The 18,161-nt window shown below is 47.0% G+C and overlaps 2 protein-coding genes across 2 annotated transcripts in view; one reads left to right on the top strand and one right to left on the bottom strand.

Moving 5' to 3' along the window:
• Nucleotides 1-5,652: 5,652 nt before the first annotated feature.
• Nucleotides 5,653-14,987, bottom strand: LOC144138438 (small ribosomal subunit protein uS2-like). The gene is made up of 6 exons (XM_077670717.1): nt 14,850-14,987; nt 14,266-14,430; nt 12,212-12,411; nt 10,539-10,832; nt 7,531-7,656; nt 5,653-5,909 (listed from the first exon to the last, which is right to left on the bottom strand). The coding sequence occupies exons 2-6, from the start codon at nt 14,396-14,398 to the stop codon at nt 5,712-5,714; spliced, it is 951 nt and encodes a 316-aa protein (XP_077526843.1). The 5' UTR covers nt 14,399-14,430; nt 14,850-14,987; the 3' UTR covers nt 5,653-5,711.
• A 91-nt stretch (nt 14,988-15,078) lies between these two features.
• Nucleotides 15,079-18,161, top strand: part of Ntan1 (N-terminal amidohydrolase 1) — a 35,899-nt gene continuing 32,816 nt past the window's right edge. Inside the window, exon 1 of the mRNA XM_077670718.1 lies at nt 15,079-15,234. The gene's annotated coding sequence lies outside the window, so the exon portion shown is untranslated. The remainder of the gene's footprint in view (nt 15,235-18,161) is intronic.

Genomic DNA, 18,161 nt, shown 5'->3' with positions numbered 1-18,161 from the left:
GCATTTTTGTTTTACCTTTTCATTGGAATGTTCAATAAAGGAGATGTTATTACATCATGAACAAAATTGATGAAACAAAAAAATACAATGCAAATGTCACGATAAAAGACTGTTTTTATCGAAGCGAGATAGATAAGGAGAAAACAATGAAAACAATCCTTATTTAATCATTCGTAAATGTTTGCAGTCTCAGCAGAGAGCTGCCCTCAGTCTAGGGATCTCTGTAGCCTTTGGTATGTTTTGGGCCTACAGTACGAGCTGTCAGTCACTGGTCTTGTAGGCTTGAGCTGGCCTATGGCCCCCCACAGCTCAGATTTACAATTGGGGACTTTGGGGTTGCTTGTACATTAGGGCAAGCCCATGCGATGCTGTACAGATAGGCAAAGTTCTAGCTCAGCGGCAATGTTGGAGTAGAAGGGGTCAATGGCATGTAGTATGTCTGTGTAAGAGTCGTATTTGACCGCAATCGTCTCCCTGCCGCTGCTGCCCTTTCACACAAGAGTCCGAAACGAACAAAAATTTTCTAATCAATCGAAGGATGTGGCCACACTAGATAAAATTGATGGTATCACTATGCTGTATAACCCTGTTATGTCACTCGCAGTTACCTTGAAATTTTGCTAAACTTGGAGGTCTTTGAAATCCCATACTGGTCCCCTATGCTGTTAATGTACATAATTTTGTCTGAGACACCCTCATTTATAATAATATTGCAACTCGATAATAATCCGAGACCTTCATTAGTAGTCAAACTGTCTTCTTTTGAGGTTACATTAGCAAATCAACTCTTGTCTAAGATAACAAAAAATTTATTGCAGCCAAAAAAGCGTGCCGGCCCTCACCTCTTCCAGTGTCTTAATTAGCACATTTTATTTCATATTTCATAGTTTGCCTTAGTAGTGCTAAACTCTGCAATGCAAGCTCAGTAGTGCAAGGTGCTTTGCTAAACAAAACTTGACCACAAAACGAAGCAGCTGTCTGGACCTTTTAGGGCCAACTTATTTACATATATAGGTACAATAAAGTACTCACAAAAAAGTATTTTCCCAGTGACGCCACTGCTGACATTAATTCAGAAAGTCTGAAACGTTGTCAGTATTAATAATTTTATGGGTGAAAATAACGATATTTTGGGTGAGAATAGAGTTTAGTGAGTTACAAAAGCAAGTTATTTAATATGAAATAAGGATGTGTGTTGCCTTCATGGTGCCTACCTTTATTTGTGTCAAAAAGCAGGTAGACCAAAATATACTGGAAACCGATGGATATCGCCTTTTATTGCACTCTCAATGTATTAACCATATAATATTGATGTACGTGTACTTGCATACCCTGCACAGGTATCTAATCCTAAAAAAAGCGGAACTAAGCACACTGTAGCACTCATTTTTTCGCACAGTTGCCATATAAATATATAGAGTAGATGTAAACGCGTGAGCTTTTAACACATCAACTTGAAATAGCATCCACAAAGCGCAAAGACATCTGCAGTCATAACATCGCTACTTTTTTTGTTACATTGCTGCACACACTAACACAGCTTTCCTTTATTCTGGCAACAAATTAAGGTGACCTACTCGTATAATCGCAATGCTAAACACTGAAAGCAAATGCATAAAACAAGAACAGCTTATGTTGACTTTCAAGAAGATAGCTTTTAATGATATAACCAAACTACAAAAGCTATCGCCAAACCGATAAGGTCTTGCTGATGAAGTTTAATAACCTATACTTATGTGTGATAGCACTGAACTACAGTGTAGACCATTTATAACGTAACCGCTTATAGTGCGGGACCGGATATAACGCGGGTTTTTGTGACCACCGGTTTGCCTCCCATAGAACTCAATGCATAAGCATACCGCTTAAGATGCGGTCGGCCGAAGCACAATACCGTTTATAGTGCGGTTTTTCGGCGGGTCTGCTCATCCACCGGCGCAGCTGGGGCATCGTTTTAGGGTAGCAAGAGAAAAAAAATAAATGATGAAATCGGCCATCTGACGCAGCGCGCACCCCATGCTCTCCTCTAACTTCGACACAGAAGCAAAAAATAGGCACCCTTTAGTTCGCGCGTACGTGATAACCACAGCTGACCTTGCTTGATGCACCTCGGAAGATAGCGACCGGTTCCCCGTCCGCGCGTTGTTTCTATTAATCGTGAACCGCATGGGCCGTTTTCGCACACGAATTGTGCACATCGGCGTTGCGCGTGCGTTTTTTTCATGCTCGCGTCTACGATTCCGCGCTCGCGGTAGCTTCTTCGCGTGGCAGTGGGAGGAGCCTGACGACTTGCACCAATGGAAACGCACCTAGTGGCGGGAGATTCAAAGCGCTCCGAGCCGGCTAGCCGCGCCAGAGGTGTTTAGGCTTAAGTCCCTCGATCAGACGAAGGGACTTTAGTTTAGGCTTACCGCCGCGGTATTTTTTGATGGGCGCTTTCACAAGCAGCGTGGATGGCAGTTTATATTCCACTTTGCGGTCACATTATCAGCTCTTTTCTTGCATGAGCATCTTCGCTTGCGCCTCGTGCGGCATTTCAGCGAGCGGTTAGAAGTGGTCGCTGGAGCTGCCTGCACCGCTTCACGGCCAGTGCCGACGCCATGTTGCCGCCTCTTATCGCGCCGCACACATTACGTAAGTTGTATCCGCGCCGGCGTCGCCGCGCCTGCAGCGTGCGCTGCACGTTTTCGCGAGAAATCGCTCCATGCGGTTCACGCTTTAGAACGTTGTGCAGATAAGCCACCGCTTTTCCCGATCAAGCGAGCCGCGCGAAGATTTCCACCACCAGTACGTTGCGCTGATAAGCAGCCGCCGTCGGCATCGTGAACGCAAGGTGGGGTAAAAAAAAAATCCCGCTGGCCTTTCTTATCATGTCCTGCGACGCAAAATACGCAGCCATGGTCTTTCAAAACACAAATACAACGGAAGTTAAAGCCGCACTCGCCGTTTGTAAGACCGCGCTTTTGTAATGTGTGAGACCCGGCAGCAGCGGCTGATGTTAAAAATAATACGAAATGAAGACCCTTCCTTCGTTTTCAGGCGCTGTGCGTTTGGGTGATAAAAAATTTAGGATGACTTGAGAGGTAGGTGGTGATATGGTTGAATTCGTGCACGTTTTGGTTATAGTGCGGTACCGCTTATAGTGCGGATTTTTGCGGCTCCCGCGACATACGTTATAAGCGGTCTACACTGTACTGAGATCAAACTGTTCCTTTGACGAGAAAAGTGTAAATGAGTGCTGAACTATTGAGTCTACAGGTGTAGTGGACAGTAGCAAGACATGGGAAAACAGTGATTTTAAGGTGGGACACTGGTCCTAAAACAGCTTCTTTTAATTTTCAAGTAAACTTTGTGAAACTGGTCAGTATTGCCGCTTTTTCTCTACTAATTTCACATATGCCATTATATTTTCAGATGTTCAATTAGTTCCCAAGATAATTAGCCATTTTTGGTCAAACAATTGACAAAACAGTGTTGGTCATAAAACTGTAATCTTCATATTTTCCAATGCTATGAACCCTGGTGAATGCAATAATCGAAGCAGTTTTTTGATGCATCGCTTGGAACTAATTTTACAGCTTATTAAACTTTGGTGTTTGAAGTGGGCACTCAAAATGGTTCCCATTGCCACTGGTTCCACCAAGCTTCTTTTTGCGAAACGTTGCTGGCAATTAAAAAAAGTAGGTTTGCTGCGTGACTTGTACATTCCATTTCTCTGCTTTACACAACTCTTAAAGTTGGCTTTTTGCACAACATGTGTGCTCTGCAAAAAAAGCCAAACACACAAAAGGCAGTATGCAGATGTTTGGGTAAGTTTAAGCTTGCAAGAGCAAACTGTTTCATAATATGACACACCTCAGCATACAAGTTAGACACGAAAGGCGGGCACTGAATAGGTAGGTATATGGGCGACTTCAGCTGCAAGGCACATTGTTTGACATTATGACACTGATCAACCTCAATGTTTTTGTTCTTTTGCCCAACCTGTGCACTTGCTCAAATTTTGTACTTTGGTGAAAAATTAAAAAGGACACAGTACTATGTTCCTGCTAAAAGGCAATAATGCTATGCAGTAGTTCCACTTGATAGCCTTGCGAAATCATATTGAATTGCTAGTTGTGGAACTTGCATTTTTTTCACGATTTATTTGGAATTAAAAATTCCATTTCCACTGCATATACATACTCTACCTCAGCAATCAACTACTCAAAGACCAGTTTCAGCCTTCTGGCTTTGGGACCCTCAACTGTAGCAATTTCTTTGAACTCAATAAACCTTTTAAATCGTGGGGTTTTTCCCTTACTTACGCAAACCCAAAAGGGGGTCGCTGGCACGCTCACATTTGAGAACCACTGCCTTAGATGACAGCAACCTCACATAAAAGGATGGTACTGTGAATGTTAAAAACGCTAAAAGCTAAATAAACGTTATAAGATAGAAGAATGGAAATCAGTGATGAGGCTTTGTATTTTACTTGTTGCCCTCGAAATAAGCTCACTCAGTACATGCCAACAACAGTATCCTTGAAACTTTCAAAGATACGATGTTGAAATCCACTGCTGCACAAAAGGAAGACGTGTCACCGTGAACAAAAAATTGGCTCCAATCCATGCCGTGAAGGTGACTGGAACAAAGCTTTAAACGACACCTATGCGACATCACTTGAATTCACACAGTTGGCTCTACAAACAGTGAAACCAGAGGTTCTGCCAGTAGTTGCCTTGGATTGGGGCGGCGTTCATAACACAGCAGCGTCAGCCACGGCCGGGCTAGGCCGCCACTGTAGCCCGGCCGTGTATCAGCCGAAAGAAAACGGAGGAGCGTCTTTCAAAGGGCGAGGCAGCGGAACCTAGCCATCCTGATGTGCTAGATTGGGGCTACACTACCGTGCGACACAAGTGCAGAAACCGAAACAATTTGGCATGCTAGTTTGGAGATTCCCATTTGTGGTGATTAAAACTAGTTTATTTAGTTTGAGAATTGCAAGCTGAGGGAACTTTTATAATTCCTATTTATCAGAACCAGTTGCTTCTTTCACCTTTTGCAATACCTCTTAAAACACAACTGAATTGGTATTCACCAATTTATAAAACGGAGTCCCATTCGTGGCAAGCAGTGCACAAAAAGGTAGCGTTTCTCTAGCAGCCAGATGTCTATGTGGTCTCTACATTGCTTTCCCGCCCTGCAACCCAATCCGTAACATATCATTGCCGTACAACCACTTAGTTCCATTGGGTCCGGGTTACCCAGGGGGTGCTGTTAAACAAGTTAATCAAGCTGTGCGAAGGAAGCGCGCAATGGAAGTGAAGCTGCGCCGAAAAAGGCCCAAAACAACCGTCAGCAGATGACAAAGCCATACCGCTGTTGCACCCACCGGCGAGCAGGCACCTCCATGCGGGGAACGCTGGGTAAATTCGCCGCGCCATCTACAGTGTGCTCCATGAGTGACCCCTCCCCGCCACGTTGGGAGTTTGTTGTCCCGCACGCCGCGAAAGAGCCGTTGGCTGGTAGCGGTAGAAAGCTTCTGCATGCGATTGTTGCAACAGATGATAAAACTACACTCAACACGCCCTTCAAAACAACAGCTACACAAAGCTGACCGGTCCCCCATAAGTGCTCATCGCATCCAATAAACACACTCATACGCAAAGGTTGATCCACATGGGGACACTTTATTGGCATGGCGGCAACAGGCCTAGTTGGTGCACTGCTCAGCCCCAGTTGGTGTCGTTGCCGGCTCCCCACTCGGTGGTTGTAGCAGCGGGCGCTGCCGGAGTGGCGGACCAGTCCTCGACCACAGGAGTGGCGGACCAGTCTTCCGTAGCCGCCACCGGAGCAGCCACTGCGGCCGCCGGAGCGCCCGCAGCTGGAGCAGCAGGGAAGGCGCTCACTTCGGCAGCCGCGGCCCACTGCGGGAACAAGGGACAGATCCGTTTTCGTTCAGACGGCTCGGTGACCCATTCATTCAGGATTCTCTTTAACTGTGCAACCAATTAAAGTAATCATGGGGCCCACACTGCCAGTTACAGTACACCCTCGTGTGAGACAGCTGAATCACATTTGGGAGAAGTTTTTGGAGCAGAGGAAGCTTGATTTGGAGCAGAAGAACGACATTTATTATGTCACCTTAAAGCCTAAAAAAATCAATTAAAAAATTTTTAAAATGTGCTCCTAAATCTCCATATGGGTGGTTTTGCCTTTTTAGCGGCCGCCGCAGCAGGAAATTGAAGCCACATGCTTGTGCTCAGCAGCAGAATGTTGTAGCCACTGGGCCAATGACCATAAAAATACTCCTTGGTCCATGGCCAACTCCACCAGCTCAACGCAAAGCACTGGAGGCGTTGTTTGACTATCTGGACGAGATTGGCGTGATTTCAGTGCTTCAGAGTTTAGAAGACAGACTTTTCATTCCCACTACTCCCAAACTCAGGGTTCGTACAGGCTTCAAAAGCAAAAATTCAAGGGTTTTCAAGGACTTTCAAGGACCAGAAAACACATTTTCAAGGTTCCCATCTAACGTTTTATCTGGGATATTATTTATAACCTTTCCAACACAATGCAAAAGTTTTTTATTGCACAATACCTAAGCACATTAGTGCACATTTAGATAGGTGCTAATGGGTTCGTAAATGCTTCCCCAGCTTTATTTTTTTTTATTTCACAATTTGTATTTAGAGGTTTTTTTTTTCGTGGTGTTTTGCTGAGGCTGTTTGATTTCAAAACTTAGTTCATGTTGCCTGCATCTCCTGTTTTGTCAGCAAGAGCATCAGCTGGAGCAAGTGTTGCTTCAAGGCAGGATGAACTATGTGCACGTCCACCATTTGCACGTAAAAGCAAACGTAGATGGAGCGGATGAGGCACAGACTAGATGGAAGATGCAAGATAGAGAGAACAGAAGCTGGCTTTCACTGGATTGTATCATGATATGGACTGGATGACAAGTGCCTGCTCCCAATGTTGCCTTGTAATAATGAAAATCCACCAAACTTGTAATTTCACGCAATACACTGAAACTTTGATTGTTACAATGTTTCTTTACATTTGCTAACACCTAAAATCCACGACAAACACTTTAAATTCTTGTGAAAAGGCAGGGCCATTGATTCTCTCCGGAAAAATCAAGGGTATTCAGGGACCATTTCAAAATTCCAGGACTTTCCAGGCCTTGAAATTGACACTACTAAATTCAAGGGTTTTCAAGAACCTGTGCGAACCCTGCAAACTGAATGTCATTTTTTATTTTTCTGTCTTATCACATTTCTTGTCTTCTTCTTTCATCTGCCCTGTAATCTATGGGCCCTTTTCTTTCCCCCTCTCCTTCACCTGCCAAGCAGCATGTCGGTGTCGCAATTCCGGCAAACACCTCGGCTTTCTCTTCTAATAAAGAGCCTTCTCTCTCTCTCTCTGGGTCACCGTGGCGAGACCAACGCAGAAAGCAATCTCGCAACTTCATGAGCCCAAAAGATATTCCGGGATTGCAAAACACACATTTAGATCTCACGTTTACAAGAGAAAATTGATGTCACTCACGTCGGTGACTTCAGCCGTGGCGGGTGCCACGTCGCCTCCGCCCCACTGCTCCGACGAGTACTCGGGTGCGTCCTTGACGGCGGCGCGCTCGGGCGCGACCTGTTGGGCCTGCTCCTCCTTCTCCGTCTGCGTGAAAAGGGCCCCAAGTCAAGCCCAGACAAGACAATCTGTACCACGCTTTTCACCGAAGGTTGCCCCTAACGTGCATCATCTCATTCTGAACACCTACAGTCTATCCCTAAAAGCAGGGAGATTACGCGGGCAACAAAATAGACATGGAGTATCCAAAACAAGCAGAGCTGCGTAAAAACAGCTTTGCCACACAAAAGCAGTCAAAAGTCGTGAGCACAGCTCTTCAATACACACCGGTTGGAAACTGCTTCAGAATCTGGGCTCGCTGCTTTATTGAAGCTGAGGGACACGTGTATTAGCAAGGCACGTAGGGGACTCAAGCTGGATTTTTTCTAGTCACTAAAACAAAGCTTGCTGTTACAACTAAGAAACGTAAAATTACATTCTGCTTACTAATTCTTCCATGATTTTTTAAAAATAACTTGCGGCAGTAGCCGCAAGTGCTTGAGTAGTACTTCAAGTTTCTGCTGACAGATGGCAAGGCTAGTCAACGTGCCCCACGCCTGCCCCCATTTTGCAGGGGGACCCACTGTGGACCAGTTTTCGATACACGGGGCCCACGGAGTTTTTGCAACTGGTGTATACGGCACACCTCTGGTCATGGGGGAGGAGATGGTGAAAACAGAAACCTGGCAACGTGAAAAGCCCAGCCCCCCTCAACTCCTCGGCGTGAAGAAGAGGTCGACCATGACCTCCCAGTGGATGTCACGCAGGATGGAGCTATATCAGGGTTCACACGGGCTTCAAAAGCACAAATTCAAGGGTTTTCAAGGACCAGAAAACACATTTTCAAGGCCCCCATCTAATGTTGCCTGCATCTTCTGTTTTGTCAGCAAAAGTATCAGCTGAAATTAACTGAGCAAGTTTCGCTGCAAGGCAGGATGAACTACGTACACGAAAAAGCAAATGCAGATAGACTTCATACGTATGAGGCACAGCAAACATGCAATGAGTGGCCATCCACAGACTAAATGGAACATGCAAGATAGAGAAGAGAAGCCGGCTTTCACTGGATTGTATTGTGACATAGATTCTATTGAGGAGTACTGCTCCCAATGTTATCTCGTAATAATGGCAATCCACCAAACTCGTAATTTCACGCAATACACTGAAACTTGATTGTTACAATGTTTCTTTACATTGTTAACACCCAAAATCCACGACAAACACTTTAAATTCTTGTGAAAAGACAGGGCCATTGGTTCTCTCAGAAAAATCAAGGGTATTCAAGAACCATTTAAAAATTCCAGGACTTTCCAGGCCTTGAAATTGACACTTCTAAATTCAAGGGTTTTCAAGGGCCTGTGCGAACCCTGTATATACAGTTGAGCCCACTCATAACGACCGCATTACAATGAACACTCGGTTGTAACGAACAAACATGGCATGGCCGTTACAGCTTGCAATGAGACAATAGCATTTGTGTCGAATATAACGTATAACGAACTGGCACGAGGATGCAACTTGGGTACAGCAAATGATTGAGCATCGCCCGACCACGCCTGGTGTTCGCAGCCGCCACTTCGATTGGTTTGCCACCCCACCCTCAGCTTCGTCTGCAGGCAGACTACGGGAGCGCAGGACCCAAGAGGGGCGAAGCAAGATAGGGGAGGACATAAAAAAAAGACGTGCGGCGAACTTGCAGAAAGTTGGCGTTGGCACTGTGCCAACACCAGTGAGGCACATGCATTTCTCCCATCCAGCTTGCCTGCGGACGGACAAATCGGCGGAACGGATTTGCAGGAGCACAAAATTAGCTATGCATGAATTTCGGCAGTCCCCGTTCCCGCTCACTCGAGCTTTCCTCTCGAGTTCTGCCGAGAGAGAGATAGAGAAAAAACAAGAAGGAACCCGAAAAGCCAGGGGCGTAGCAAACGGTGCCCCAGTTAGGAGCGTCGCCCAAGTGGGGTGGCCCAACAGGGTGGCTAAGTGTCCAGACTATAATGGTGGTTAGTTTGGATAACGTTTTACCACCCCGGCTGAATGTTGACGGCCTCTTTCAGTAATGACCGCAATGACAATTCATAGGACACATATGCATACGTTACAAGCTATTTGTCAGCTTGTCTAACTTCGCTTCACGGCTGCTGCCGGCGCTGTTATCGCTGTGCGCCATTCAGGCGATGTCAGCAGCTGCGTCGGTGCTCCCACTGTACGCTTGCTGTGTTCTGAAGCAGTGAAAACTCTTATTACAACTATATCGAATGTTGGATACAACGAACAATTTTAGCGGGACGGTCTAGCTTGTTATAAGTGGGATTGACTGCAAACCGATTCCTCAACGGCCCACCGTACTGCATAGATTGTGGAATCTACCTCCGACTGCAGCAATGTTTGAACGTCCAATACCCCTGTCACACGGGCACTTTCAATCTGGATTGAAGCAAAGCGCAATCGACTTTTCGAGCACACTCGACGCACCGCAGCTGCTACACAGCATGTTTAAATCCCGATCGAGAAGTTGCAGCGGTCGCACACTCACGTACGCCAGACGGTGCCAAAAATGTACTTCGCGGCCGGCGCCTGCAACTTTACGCGGTCGTAGGTATACGAGTGTTACCACACGCTTATTTGGGTCAAGTTATTTGATACAATTTCTGGCGTTAATTGAAGTTGTCAACTTCTGTGCCATCAGTCAGCGGGGACGAGTATCATCACTTTTGTCTGATTGCGCTTGGAAAACCAGGATTGAGTTCGAGCAGCATCGGGCTCGATCGATTGAAACTGCCGTGTAGCAGCGCCCGATCTGGACCGACTCAATCCCTGTTGAAAGTAGCCGTGTAACAGAGGTGTAACCATGCTGCTACCCAAGTTGTCTGCCACTCTGGCCATGTGATAAACGCAGACACGAGAAACCAGTCCCCCCCGGCACTCGCCTCCTCGGGGTCGCGGTAGAAGAAGAGGTCGACCATGATCTCCCAGGGCAAGTCGCGCAGGATGGAGCCGCGCATGCGCAGCACCTCACGCGTCAGCATCCACCAGAGCAGGCCAATGGAGTGTTGCGACTTGTTGTTGCACGGGATGGCGATGTCCACGTAGCGCAGGCTGGCGTCCGTGTTGCAGAAGGCGATTACGGGCAGGTTCACGTATGACGCCTCCGTCACGGGCTGGTGGTCCGCCCGCGGGTCGCACACCACCAGCAGCCGGGGCTCCCGGAACGCCGCCTGGATCTGCTCGGAAGAGGGTCCGGCGACCTCGGTCAAACCTGTGCCCCATGCTGTTCTACATCCATTCACTCCCACACAATGCTAGTCGACAGCTTAGCGACTCTATATTTCCCAGTCCACAACTATTTTTAGCCCTTGGCTAGTGACTGTCCAAGTGATGATGCACGAAGGCAATTCTCTACACTTCATTTCTTCAGTTTTCCCGAGGTGAGAAAACGCATGCCGTATTTGTACGATTCTAACACGCACCGTTTTTTTGCTAACACTAGCCTTTAAGTTCGCGTGCACAAAGCCAATGTGGCCAGCAGCACTGCCATTGACATGGACTCCCCCCAGAATCCAATGGTAAAATTGCTGGAAAGAATGAGCGTGAAGTAATTTGTTTCAAAATTGCCCTAGCAAACTTACCTGCGCGTTAGAATCATGCAAATATGGTACTTATGTACAGTCTGTGTCAAAACTTGTTAAGGAAAACAATGTTTTTGGGTCACAAAGGATTCAAAGAAAAAGCTTACAGAAAAGTGTAGCCGAACAACGTTTTGACAGCGAGAAAAGAAAAACGCTTTCCCCAGCTTTCTAGACTAAAACAGTTCCGCCTCGCTCAAGAGATAAGCTTGTACTTTAAATTCTTTGCGATCCGTTAACGTCTGGCAAGGCGCAGACACTTCAGTGCATACATAAGTACAAACCGCAAGTGTACAAGTTCTGATTACATGCCAGTCAGCTGATGCTCACTCATCGTTACACTCACGAGTACAAACGAGTGAACACATGTACTAATGAGAGTATGCATGCCATTGTATGGTCAAAACAGTCTACCAAATAGCGCGTTTCAAACCTGCGTGGAACATATAGTGGGGCTCCTCAATTTAGACTCGGACTCGCCATGGTAGTCTGAAGATACTCCACAGCACAAAAATATAAAAAAAGGATGTCGGACTGCTTCCCGGTGGGTTCACAGAGAGTACTGGACCGATAATCATAGAGCCCCATAGACCTTTTTCCAGTGGCGTGGCCCTCTTGCGGCGGCCGCCCGAGCCGCACTTCGGGAACTATAGTAGAACACGCCACCCTTTTTTCCACCTGAATGCGCAGTTGAGAAAGCCTTCCCAGGCGCCACGCATTATTTTGGTGGCAGAGAAATTTTGCGATGGCACTCGTAGAGCCTGCCGGTCAGCCGCTTTCAGAGCTCAGAAAACGGAGCAGCACCTAGCTGTCTCGGCATTCGCAACTGGCTAATCCAATATGGCGGATCGGTCGCTGGGAGCGAGAGTAGGGCATGTGCAGAGCGCTACTGGAAGAAGGTCCATTGTGTTCACATGGTCACACCTGAGCAGTATTGTTTGTCTGCAGCGTGCGCCAACCCCGCCCGCCCAACTTGCCTGGTTGGTGAAGGTTCCAGGCGTGAAGCGGCCGGCAATGGGGGTGGCGCCGGTGAAGCTGGCGAACTTGAGCACCGCACGCTGTCCGTACGGGCGCGAGGAGATGGCACACACCTCGGCCGGGTTCTCAATGGCCACGATGGCGCGCGCAGCCAGCAGGAGCTTCTCCCACGTCTTCTTCAGGTTGATCAGGTGGATGCCTGAGGGAGAGGTCGGGGAGCAATAAAAAATTAAAGCCCTTCCACTCAATGTGAAGGCTGTTGGAAGAGCAGTGATTTGCCACAATGGGCTGTAGCGCCGTTATCCGCTCACTGCTACCACCAAATGCATTTCAAATTTCCCACCTTCGCAGCGCTCGCCCCCTGCCAGAAACTGTGCCAGCGGGAGTTGTCCTTTTTGTGCTTGCTTTTCCTCCCGAACGTGCCGGCGTTGCACTGCCAACTTTTTTCGCTTACTACCGTGAAACCCAACCAAACGAGCATTCCTAACTAAATGAACGCCGGCGCTGCCGGTAAATTATGTATATTTTGCCTCAAATGTACCTGCAGTTTTCTTTGCGCTAAAGAACGGGGAGATGTATGACAAGCGCCAGCGTTTCACGAGTATCGAACGGTTATGACTATGTAAACCACTTTGTTTTCAAAGCCTCTGCGGGACACCCTATGACGGTACGCCGAGCTCTACTTGGGTCCGTTATCTTGATGCACCACCTGATTCTTGCAGTCACTTGACATCAAGCATTACAGCGACATTGAGCTATGACGACACGGCGAGCCCTTAAAGTGCCCTGCACTTAAAAATGTCTGACATGTTGTTACGTGAGGAACGAATAACAGATGGCGCCACACAGTCAAGCCAGGAGCGTAGACTGCGGGACCCAACCCACGGTGTATGAAAGCCGCCGGCGGGAACAGCCAACACGAGGCCCTGCGAGTTTGATTCCTCTCTACCTCACAGCGGCGGTGTGCGGTGAACCTTGAGCAGACGACGGCAACAAGTTACGCCCGCGCCCTGTCCGCCACTTCACTTTCTCTTCTGTGCTGCAACCATGCAGTCGCTTGTATACACTTCTTCTCCTACTTTATAATACACCCAGTTAACCCCATATAACCGAAGTCCAGCGTTCTGTACCGGAACCCACAACGAAACACATGTCAAAGCAGATGCGTCGCCAGTAAAAAAGCAGCCACCTCGGCCGGTAGAGAACCCACGTCCCTGAGCTCAGCAGCGCAACGCCTTAGCCACGGAGCAACAGCGGCAGGTTTACCTTCAACCTATGCAGCGCGATAGGACCCTCGAACATTTGGCAGCTCACATTGCATCCTCTTGCAGTCTTCTTCATAACTCGCAAAAACTTCCTATATTCCCCTATATCAATTTTTGTTTTGAATGGGTTCATAACTAGTCAACAGCGAAGGACCCAGACGATGTTTGTATGCTGTTCATGTGAAAATTGCACAATAAAAATGTCAATTTCAATCATGTAAGCTATGGCCCGCTTTGTTTTTTAGAAATAATAATAAAAAGAGGTAATATAAAGCTGTGTTGCAATTCTCACCGATGCCCGGGCAAATTTTTCCGACACTGGCAAAACACCCGACACCGCCGCTTTATGTAGCTACACTCCCCCTGTGATTGTCCATGAATTTGTGATAATTTTACACAGTTACGTTCAACATCCACATACTACCAATACCATGGCAACGGTCTAATTAGTGTCGCATGATGGCGGCGATGGCAGCAGTAACAGTTAATTTTAACCAACCGGACGATACCATTTACTGTGGCTACACACGAAGTTTAAGCTTCCTCAATAAACCGAATAAATGAGCCCATTCCCCCGAAGCCATTTCAAAATACGCGCCTCCACCACCACCCCTCCCCGCCATCACACAACGCAGCAACACGCGCCAAGTCCGTAGCTCGGGGCACGTGCCATGCGGCAAGATCCTCTGCGCGCGACACGCGACGCACGTGAGGCGAGGGAGATTTTACGGCCACCCGTTCACTTATTCGAATACAGCGCCGCGTGCGCTGCACAAATCCTTGCTTACCATCAGGGCGCCGCTTGAAGCAGTACTCCTTCATCTGGAAGTCCAAGTTGTTGGTCCCCAGGTGGGTTTTTGCGGTCAGGAATCGCCTGACATCGTCCTCCTTGAGTGCCAAAACGCTGCTACCTCCCGACATCGTGATAGGAACCGATAAGCAACGGCGGTCTCCTACGATGAAAAGAGCACATAGTCACACAGGAGACGTTAGGCTTAGGAAGACTCCGCAACACGTGGACGCGGAGTACAGGCTGAGTACGGAATTTCTCAGACATGTAAACACCGAGACCTTGGTAAGAAATTGCGGCAGTAGCGGGCACCTTGTCTAGGCATGATTACAAAGTTGAGAAAGTTTTGATCGCAATTTAGATGGCGAAATACGACTCCCGGAACATGTTGATGCGGAATGTTTGACCGGTATCCGGAGGTGCCGCATGAGAAAATGTAGATACATTAATTTCAGCAGAAATTAGCTTCACAAACGTGTTTATCCTAAGCATAAAAACGCTTTTTACGTTTGCAGCAAGCATTTAAAAGGAAATATTAGCCGAAATTTTAAGAAAAATCGGTAAAACAGGAGGACTTCTTACTGAACAGATGCCACTTGGGACGCGGTCACGTTGGAAAGGACTCAGCGGAAGCTGAAAAGAGGGCTTCTCCTTTTTCCGGTTGTCCGCAAACTTCCATTTTTTCTAGTTTATATTCTAGATTAAAATTATTTTTATGGTTAACGATTTATTATGGAGACATTTTTTCTTTAATGCAAGCGCTAATATTTTGTAATTACAGACGCACGCACAAGACACACAGCACACACATAACAGGTTGAGCGTGGGGAGGAAACCGGAAGCCGAGGCCAGACAGCTTGTGTCAATCTGGCTGGAAGTGAACATTCGTGGGAATTTGTTTACATCGAGTAGCTTCGTCCGAGTCCAAACGTTCCACGTGATGACGACCGTGTAAAACAAACGTCAGGTGAGTACTTCGCCTGCAATAGACCTGTTTTTTTACGAGTGATAATCAGTGGAGAGCGCGGGCAAGCTAACTGCATCTTTCGGCAGCGACGCGTTCAACGTCTGTGGAGGCGTGACCGTGTTAGCTACGGCTTCATAGTAACTTCTCATCTCTGGCTTGTCACTCGCAGCTTGCCGCGTCATTCGATCAGCTGTTCAACGACGGCTAGTCCCCGTCGTTCGTTGAATGAACAGGGACTCGTTATAGCCCTACACGTCACGTTAAACAAGATCTGGTTGAGGGGCCGCCGTCATAATTAGCGTATTTCGGCGTATTTTAATCTTCGGCTTCGACGTCGTAGCGCAGAATCCGTTGTTTTAACGGTATTTGAACGAAACGTTCCGGCTGCAAAGCCTGTCGTGAAGCGATGTTTCAAGTTCTGTCTGCGTCGTGTTTGAGACGGACGCTCCCTAGTTAACCCCCTTTCCCAGCGGTCGGTCAAAACAAAGGCCGCGCTCCTAAGCCTAATTAAGGCGTTTAATTGGGAAGATACGCTTTTTTAAGAACGATTACAACTTTCCACGCAACTAACGCTAACTGCAACGACAAAGACTGGCCGTAAAGCAGTTCGCGTTAGCGTTTTTGTGTTTATTCGCCGTGCCACCGATCGCAGCAAACGGCGTCCCTTGCGTCCTGTGGTTTGAATGAAGCGCTTAGCTGCTGTTACCTGGCGTAACGTTGAATAAAGTTTTCGCAATTAAATGCGAACATTATGGTGACAAATGCCGCAAATTTTGCGGGCCACCACGGCGAGTTTATTTTTGCAGCATGTAACCGGAGGTTAAAAATCCAGCCGCTGGTTCGCTGAACTCGAAATTGTTCGTTCCGTTTTAAATCGTTGTCAAGGCGGCGTGTATGTATTGGCTGTGAGAAAAACAGATCAGCTATCTAGCTTTTTTAATTCCAATATTTAAACGCGTGCGGTTCGGCGAAGAGCGTTCGCTGTTGATTGGTTTCTTCCTGGTGCGACTACAGCTGATCGTCGCGACCTGATTCCATCGGAGCACCTGTTGACCCCCGAATAATGAGACCCGCCGCGTCGTGCGCGTAGGGCCGCATCATATTTTCCGCGTCATCTTTGTTTTGCAGCGTTGTCCGACTTGTTCCTGCCGCTCTTTTATTTTGATCGTCGTCTCTAGTAGCGGAGGGTGTATTCATCGTGGCCCGAATCCGGGTCGCGGCTTGGAAGAGGGTGATGCGCTCGCGTTATACGGACATCGCCGTATTGTCTTGAGCCCATTTGGCTAGACTGGTTTTCTGGTAGAGCGCACTGCGGACACTCTGTGTCTCCTCTGGTAGTGTTCGGAGCGCGCCCTGGGATCATTTTTTTTTTTTTTTGTTCTCTGCACGGCCGGCGGCAAGGGAAACGCGAAAATATGCGAACGCACAGAACTTTGTTGTTTTGTTCGGTGAGGGCCGCGGTACTGGTAGAACTGAGTGAATAATTTATTGTAGGGTGTAATGCACCGATGCAATGCAGGTGATGATGCGCGCCGTAGTGGAGGGCTCCGGATTAATTTTGGCCACCTGGGGATTTTTAATGTGCGTTGAAATCTTGTACGGTACAAATCACTGTCATCACTCTACTGGGCTCATACATTTACGTCCAGAAACCGAAATCTTTTCTTTTGTGCAATCAGGCTCGTACATACCTGTTCGCATTCCATTTGTCACTGAAAGTCGGCAGTTAAGACATTTAGACACAAAAAATGCCTTTTTATTGGTTAAGTGCAAATAACTCTAATCGCAGCTGCGGAAGGAATGCAAACTGCCACTGATTGCTTTGTAGCAGCGGAAAAGTTATTCAAACTCCTTTCTGTAGCTGCATTGTGTAGTCGATAATGTGCAACCCACTATGGCTGTACTTCTCTGTGGAAAGTCTTGTATTTCAATTCCTGTGTGAAAGCTGAGAAGCGAAAACATGTCTATCATGGCCATTTAATAAACATTCACACTGATGTCACACTGGTTTTCAAAGTGGTTCTGGGTGCTGTCTACTGGCATTCACCTGTTCCATAGTTTGTGTCGACCATTTGTTGGTTCCTGGACAGTTCATTCTGGTGAAACATGCTTCTTGTAATCCGTTAAGCGCAGTCATGTGGACCTGATGCCGTACTCTCGCATCTGACGTTTCGAAGTGGTTTGGGTGCTGTCTACTGGCGCTCACCAGTTTTATAGTTCCTATCAACTGTTTATTGGTTCTTTAGTTCCTGGACAGTTCGTTCAGGTGAAACGTGCTTCTTGTAATTCGTTAAGTGCAGTCATATGGGCTTGACGCCGCACTCTCGCATCCAGTGTTGCCATATCAGCAACGAGGGTGGGGCAAAGAGAAACGCCACTCCTAAATGTAATTTTTTTTATGAGGGAGTACATGTAAGTCATCTGAACAAGCTAGAAACACAAACCACATATTCTTAAAAAAAGGCATCAGCTTAGTACTGTAATTCATCTGCAGTTGCGAATCTATTCCGCCTCTCTTAGAGGAAGGAAGATGTTGATACTTGGGTACAAGTTAAGAAAGTTGATAGCTCATGTGGTGTATCATTCCACCGAAGCAATGGACTCTGACGTCAATGCGCACGGCCTTTTTGAAAAGAGATTGTGCCTATTTAAGACACCCCTAGAAAGATGATGTCCCTAATGTGGGACATCCTCCTCTCTTTGTCATGTAGTTTGTTTGTTTGGCTAACAGCTGGCATCACCGGTACCCCTCCATTCTCCCACTAAGATAGGAAATGCTACAGCCATATTGGTACCATGTAAAATAATATGAAATATGTGTACATATAAATATTGCAACTTACCGTATAATCCCTTAAAGATCATTCTACCGCCTCATGTTTTTTAACGAGAATATGTCGTCAGCTTTCGTTGAGGAAAACTTTCAC

The sequence above is a fragment of the Haemaphysalis longicornis genome, unplaced genomic scaffold (genome assembly GCF_048455015.1).
Source record: "Haemaphysalis longicornis isolate Haplotype H1 unplaced genomic scaffold, Haemaphysalis longicornis Haplotype H1 scaffold_5, whole genome shotgun sequence".
Taxonomy (NCBI): domain Eukaryota; kingdom Metazoa; phylum Arthropoda; class Arachnida; order Ixodida; family Ixodidae; genus Haemaphysalis; species Haemaphysalis longicornis.
The sequence above is the reverse complement of the archived record's forward strand: the minus strand, read 5'-3'. Positions and strand labels throughout refer to the sequence as shown.

Bases quoted from the DNA above. Each gene is read 5' to 3' on its own strand.
- LOC144138438 (XM_077670717.1), bottom strand. From the start codon at position 14,398: ATGTCGGGAGGTAGCAGCGTTTTGGCACTCAAGGAGGACGATGTCAGG. The intron at 7,657-10,538 runs GCGAGTGCCGGG...CTTTTCACGCAG, and splicing joins TCTACCGCGACCCCGAGGAG to ACGGAGAAGGAGGAGCAGGC. The intron at 5,910-7,530 runs GTGAGTGACATC...TTGTTCCCGCAG, and splicing joins CCACGGCTGAAGTCACCGAC to TGGGCCGCGGCTGCCGAAGT.